Source organism: Anser brachyrhynchus (assembly GCF_964034855.1).
Source record: "Anser brachyrhynchus genome assembly, chromosome: 4".
NCBI lineage: Eukaryota > Metazoa > Chordata > Aves > Anseriformes > Anatidae > Anser > Anser brachyrhynchus.
In genome coordinates, this window is record NC_137698.1 from 12183053 (window position 1) to 12190051 (window position 6999).

At 57.8% G+C, this 6999-nt stretch overlaps 1 protein-coding gene across 1 annotated transcript; it reads right to left on the reverse strand.

Annotated features, from left to right (window-relative positions):
• Positions 1 to 40: 40 nt before the first annotated feature.
• Positions 41 to 6076, reverse strand: DUSP4 (dual specificity phosphatase 4). Its single transcript, XM_080588844.1, has 4 exons — positions 5613 to 6076; positions 2473 to 2609; positions 1842 to 2061; positions 41 to 1642 (listed from the first exon to the last, which is right to left on the reverse strand). Exons 1-4 carry the CDS (start codon positions 6016 to 6018, stop codon positions 1257 to 1259), a joined length of 1149 nt encoding a protein of 382 aa, XP_080444970.1. The 5' UTR covers positions 6019 to 6076; the 3' UTR covers positions 41 to 1256.
• Between the last annotated feature and the right edge of the window lie 923 nt (positions 6077 to 6999).

A 6999-nucleotide genomic window follows, 5' to 3' on the forward strand; every position in this document is an offset into this window, starting at 1 on the left:
GCTCCTAGTGGCCTTCGGACAAACCCGCTCCAGACACAACTGTTGAAAACTGTTTTATTATTATTTTCTCCAAACAATTTGTTTTCTCCCTCCCTCAGGCAATAAATAAAAAGTTGATTTCTAAAAAACAAAAATAATAATTATAAAATAAAAGGAACAAAACCATACATATGTACACCAGCCACACAGGCATCTTAACGTTGGATTGGGCTGAGGGGGAAAGAGGTAAGGCTACATGTGGGTTGAAGACACGGCATTTCCTGGGCTTGGGCCACAAGCAGAGGTGCGCAGGTGACCGAGACCCTACAGTCCAGCGCAGGTGGATGAATGCTGTGCAAAGAGCCTGGCCTGTGGCATGCACTGGTCATGGGGTGGGGAAATCTTGAAAACAAGAGATGGAGGACAGCAATCAGAGTAATCAACAGCCTGGGTTGCTGCCCTTACCCCTTCTTTCTCTTCTTTAAACTACAGGAGGCTTGGCACAATTTGTATGGGAACCAGAGACCCACAGAGACACAGTGGCCAAAAAACCAAAACCAAAACAACAACAAAACCCACACATCACTTAGCGCTGCATCTCCCCTTCCACGCTCTCTTGGAAGACTCCGGACTCCTAGCCACAGAGACTGCTCTTCCCCCAGGAATGGGCTCAGACAGCGACCCGGGTTGCCTGCCAGCTCTTGCAGCGCCCCTTCCATGCGCTGCCAGAGGTGAGGCTGACTGCGGGCACTCCTGCGTCACCGCTCCTGCTCGCCCTGAAGCCCTGCCTGCAGCAGCAGCAGCGCTTGTTGCTCTAACTCAGGTAAGCAACGCCTACCACATGCACCTGTGTCTCCGTGCAAGGAGGAGAGTCCTGTGCAATAGAAATAATGTATGCTCCCTTTTCAACCCAGATGGAAAACCCAAATAAGGTAGGGGTAGAAATGGGATGGAAGGGGAGGTGTGTTTTTAATACAGTATTAGAGGGGTGGAAAGAGATGAAGACCAGGCACTTCAGGAAACCCAGTGTACTATTTTTTTCCTCCCCCGAAACTGCGCCTGGCCCATGTCAGGGTTTGTGGCTTTCACAACTTCCATGCTTTCAAGACATAAAAAGCAATAAAAGATGAGATGAGGTAAGAAATTTCTCTATGAAAAAGACATCGAGTCCGGGGTGAACGGCAGTGTCCAGCACTATTGCTTAACGTTACAGGGCTCCCTGCTCGCCTGCCCTCCCCACGCCTCCCCGATCTGCCTGGCTGGCCTCGGACCCTGAGCTAACAGCTGGGTGACATCGTGATGGGGCTGTGCAGGTACGGGAGGCTGCTGGGGGTGGCGTGGACGCCGACAGAGACAGGGAAGCTGAAGACAAACTGGGAGTTGGGGGTGGAGGTGGCCTTGCCCCGCTCCCGCAATGTCCCCGAGGGGCTGGCAGCTTCCACTGCGCAGGAGGTGGCCAACACCTGTGACTCAAACTGCAGCAGCTGCCCCATGAAGCTGAAGTTGGGGGAGATGATGCTGCGGCGCTGCTTGACGAATTCGAAGGCCTCTTCCAGCCTGACGCGCTTCTTCATCATCAGGTAAGCCAAGCAGATGGTGGCCGAGCGGGAGATGCCGGCCTGGCAGTGGACGAGGACCCGGCCGCAGCACTCCTTCACCGAGTCTGCAGGGCAAGAGGGAGACGTCAGGCTGACACCCTTTGAACGAGCCCAGCCCCTGGCCAACATGCAGGTGACAGCAGACCTCCCACCGACGGAGCGACTGGCCTGGCCTCTGAGCCAAAAACTCCAGGTCCCTGAGGCAGGAACCCCACCGTGGGGTGGAAAACCACACGGACGCAGCTGCTCCGAGCAGGCACTCACCGATGTACTCGATGGCCTCCATGAACCACGAGCTGATGTCGGCTTTGTGGTTGTCCTCCACGGGGATGCACTTGTACTGGTAGTGCCCCTCGAAGTGGTTGGGGCAGTCGGAGGAGACGTTCAGCAGCGCCGTGATGCCCAGCGCGTCGAGCATGTCCCGCCGCGCAGCGTGGTAGGCGCTGCCAAGGTAGAGGAAGGGAAGGATTTCTACGGGGCCACCCTGTTGGAGAGGAAAACAACACGTGAGCGCAGGACAGCGGTGGGCAGGACACAACACCGGATGGCTTTGTAGGCCCAGAGCAATGCAGGAAGCTGGCTCCTGATCCAACGTCCTCAGCAGGGCCCAGTTTTCAGAAGGAGCACGTGCTGCCTTTTCAGAGCAGTTAAACCCACCTCAGCTCCCCCTCCCAGGATCAGTGGGGTCTGGACCTGTCTGCTCTCCAGGGAGCACAGAATGGCTGGCCTCGGGAGCACCGCCACGTGTTCCCAGGGGAGGAGAGGCAGGCAGCTTGCTGCCACGAGTGGGTCTCGGCTGGGGAAGAGCAGGGAGGCTGAAGCAGGACCCGACTGCCATGAGGGAAGACAACCGGGGAGCGGGCAAACCCACTGCACATGGGGTTTCTGGACCTACCTGGTCGTGAAGGGGAGTCCCACAGGAACTGAAGCCCAAATCCAGGGGCTCGGCGCTGCTGAGGGGTGAAATACTGCTCAGGGTCTTGGTTTTCGCACAGAACTCAGGATACTCTGAGGCAAAACGCTCATAACCCCCTGCAAGAAGAGAGACCAGAAGTGTTACGGCCGCGCTCACAGCACCACCGAACAGTACAGCTGGAGCTGATGCACCTCAGCATGCCCTTCGCCACTAGATGATGCTACAGTGATGCATCGTGGCTTCCTGCCCCAGGGTGAGCAACCGGGATCCTGGCAGGTAGGGGGGAATCCCTGGAGCCCAGCTGTTCCCATGGGCCACGGCTCTTCAATGCTCCTGGCTGCCCAAAGTCTACGCCCCAGGGTTTAGCCCCCTACAGACAGGCATCCTCATCCTCCAACCAAGGACAATGCTCTCGAAGACAATGGAGAGCAGACTTGCTGCCAACATCCTGACCTCAGTGGCTTCCCACACTACAGACCGTTCGATTTTCTACTTTCTCAGAAGTGGTAGTTCTGCCACAAAACCCTCCCAAAATCAAGGTTTTCCGCTGTCCCAGCCAAACCCTCCATCCCAGAGCCAGCAAAACAACAGGCTAGGGAAGCTCTGGCACCATCTGGGTATGGCAGTGCTAACACCACAGCACAGCTGCTCTCCAGAGAGAGATGTCCACTGCCTCCCGAGGCATGCAAGTGAAAGAGCATCTTGCTGCTTTGACCCACTGCCAAGGAGATAAGCAGGGGTGACCTCTGATCTTCCTAATGGGCAGGCAAAACAGAGCTGCCACCTGTTGGCTTCCTGGGACAGGGAAACTGCGGTATTGGCTGCAGATAAACACCTCTGGGGAAATATCCTGCTGTCATTCAAATCAAATCAACAACCCTGACATCCTTGTAGAGTCTGATCTTGAGCCTAAAAACCAAGAGAAACTGGGTATTGTACTATCACCGCCGGAATCCAGCTGGACAAAGCCCCGTGCTCCAGGACAGATGCTGAAGACACCCCCAACTGCGGGGTCTGTGCTTGCAGGTTTGAGCTTGTCAGAGCACGTGTAGAAGGACACGTATTCCTTACCACACCTTAGCTGTAAGAGTGCACTGATCAAGGCTGGATCTTCGAAAGACCAACGGGAATGAGAATATCAGCGCACAGCTAGACGCAAGCATATCCAGCAAAGCCACCCAGGAATCCTCTGGCAGCTAGAGACCAAGCCGGCACCTCAATGTCCTTTGTGGCCTCCTTCCCCTCCACAAGGAAGGATTTTGGTCCCTTAAAGCAGAAAAATGCATATACACCATTAAACGTGCACTGACCCGCTCCTATGAGCGGGGCACTTTGCAGTGGCTGCGTTTCCAGAAACTGACAGTGCTTTGCAGTCCTGTTGGTTAGACTTGGAGGAGCACCCAAAAAACAAGTGTCCATTACAGATACCCTCTCCTGGATCTACCAGATCCCGCTCTCGTGGCCGTCACCCCATCAGAAGATGGAGAAGCTGCCCAAGGTCATGTGGGAAAATGAGCTTCCTCCTTGGATAGGCAACGTGACCCCTTCAACAAGTCAAGGGTTTCTCCTGAACGTTTCTCGTCTCTCTCTAAAAGCCCGATCAGTGAAGCACCACGTCCAGCAGCTCCATCCAGTGCTGTGCAGTTCCCTTGGGGCTGCTCCCCATTATCACCTCTGACCACGAGATGCCCGGCTGTACGTGCAAAAGGGTCTGCAGGCCTCCGCAGGATCCCCTCCCCAGGGACCACACAGCACTGGTGCCCATCATCGACCACCACCTAGCTGGGCTGTTTATCAGGGAACCTAGCAGAAACCTGGCTTAAATACAACAGATCTGGGTTTTCTGTGTCCTGAACCCAGTAAATTTGCATTTAGACACACACAATGCTAGGTTAACATGGGTATTACGAAATCAGAGCAAGCTGGATCATTCAAGTAGTTCCATGTGAGCAGGAGGTTTCTGGTGCGAGGACTAAGCTTCTAAGAGCCTGTTCCTCAAAACAACATTTTTGTTTGTTTGTTTGTTTTATTCCTTAGAAATACAGGATCAGGAACCCCAAACAACCTCACTCGAGAACAATGGAGGCACCAGAAGCCTTCAACTGACCCAGGCCATCCGTGAAGAACAGCATTTCCTGCCACATGCACGGCTCCCAGTACTGTGACAGCTCATGGCAGAGCACCCAAAAGTGCGTTCCCCAGTGAGCACTCGCTGTGCAGGCACTCCCTCAGCAGCACATCGTATCGCAGCCTTAGAACAGCTCCTGCTGTTTTTACTGTAGCTAGCACAACAGAAATGTTAGCTCCTCCATCTATCAACCCTCTTAATGGATCTGCTGCTCTGTGTATATGCATTCTCGCCCCTGCTGTAAGTAAACCAGGGAATAAATTAACTCTAAGGTTGTAAAAAAAAATAAATTTAAAATAAAATACAAAACAAAACAGAGCTCATCCAGGAATCCAGCTGAGCACCCTCCTCCCCTAAATAATCTTATGGCAACTCTCAGGACCAGCAACTCCAACTGTTCACAGCACCTCATTTAATACATGCTGATGCTGAGAGCATTGAGGAAGAGGGGGAAGAAGCCCTGATTGCAGCTGCAGTAGCAAAAGGAGCACAGAGGCAACACCAGGGGTCTCCCCCCTGCAAGGGGGCATTGGCATGACAGCGGGTTTTTGATTTTTGGTGGGTTTTTGCGTGCGTAGGAGCAAGTATCTTCTCTGTACCATCAAGCCGGGGATGAACTCGCACAAAGAGGGGGAGATCCTCCCTCTTCCATTTGCTGCACCTTGGGCTCATGGATTTTCGCCCCTCGCCCCCGGGACTGAGAGCATCAGCCCTGGGCAGCAGCACGGGGTCGCTCAGCCCTGGCCGCCTCACCCTGCGCCTCCCCCGAGCCTCCCACCCCAGCGGGCGGCGGCAGCGCCTCCAGCTGCCCCGGGACCCCACCGCCGGGCCGGCTGCGCCCTCCGGCCGCCACCCCCGTGGTCCTGGCAGCTCGGGGAGCGGGGGCTCGCCCGGGGGGACACTCGGGGACCCCCGGGCCAGGGGGCCGAGAAGCGGGGGGCCGAGAAGCGGGCCCACCCCCCCCCCCTTTTGATCCCCCTTCCCCCGGTACCTGCGAGCAGGCGGATGTCGGCGCGCGCCGAGTCGCGACGGAGGGCGCGCACCACCAGCGCCACGGTGCTGTCGTCGCGCAGGGCCTCGGCGCGGGGGCTGCGCTCGTCGTACACCACCACGGCGGCGTACAGCCCGGCGCGGAGCCGCGCCCGCACCTCGCCCTCGGCCGGCAGGATCTGCTCCAGGCTCACGGCCCCCTTGGCCCGCCGCCGCACGATCGTGTTGCAGCGCACGTTGAGCGCCCCGCGGATGTGGCCGGCGCTGTGCGCCAGGAAGGGGCGGCAGTCCAGCACCAGGCACCGCCCGGGGCCGCCTCCCCCGGGCCCGGGGCTCGCCTCGTCGCGGCCCACCAGGCGCCGCAGGGCGCTGCCCTCCATCTCCCGCAGCCCCTCGGTGGCCACCATGGCGGTGGCGGCGGCGGCGGCGCTGTCCCCGCACCCCCCGGCACGGCGGCACCTTTACTACCCCCCCGCCCCGCCCCGCCCCGCCGCGCCGCGCCGGGCGCCTGAATGGACGGAACGCGCCCGGATGGGTGGGCGCGGCGACGTCACCGCCTCCATTCATAAAAAAGGAAGAAAAAGGGCCCGCTGCGCGCGCCGGCCATCTTCCCTCCCGGGGCTTTTTTTTTTGTGAATGGGGAAGGGCGGCGGGCGGGAAGGGGGCAGGGGGCAGCCCGCGGGAGCCCTGCTGGGACCCCCCCGCGGGGACCCCCCCGCCGCAGGGACCCCCGCCTGGTCTCCCACCCTCCTTTCTCCCCCCCCCCCCTTTACACACACACCGCGGGCACGTGCGCTCACACGTGCGGGCACACAGCCCGCTGGGCGCACGTCTGTGCACACACACTCACTCACACACACACACACACACTCTCACTCACACACACACACACACACACACTCACACACACACACAGGCACACACACACACTCACATTCACACACACACGCGCACGCTTCTTTGTCCCGTGGCTCTCGTTCATGCCTGACCGGCCGGCAATGCAAGGCACATCAGCCCTTCCGAAAGCTCCGCAGGGTCCCGCTGAGTAAATGTCTGCCGCCGCCACGCTTTCCTTTGTCAGAAAGCGACGGCTCGCTAGCCGCGTAAAAATACTACAGCACTCAGCCCGCCGGAAGGCTCTCTGCTTTGATTCCTTGCGCGGAGGAGACCTACGCTAGGCTAAAATACAGGAGCAAATTCGCAGCCCTGAAGCGACGCCCGGAGGACCTTCCCATAACCACCACCCAAACACTGCCAGTCGTTTAATCCAGAATTCCTCTTTTGGGCTGCTTTCAGACCAAAGCTTTGATGCAGAACCCCATGTCAGTAGCTGGGACTGGGTCATTTCCTGAAAACAGGCACTACCAGTCCCTAATGAGTCTGTTTCA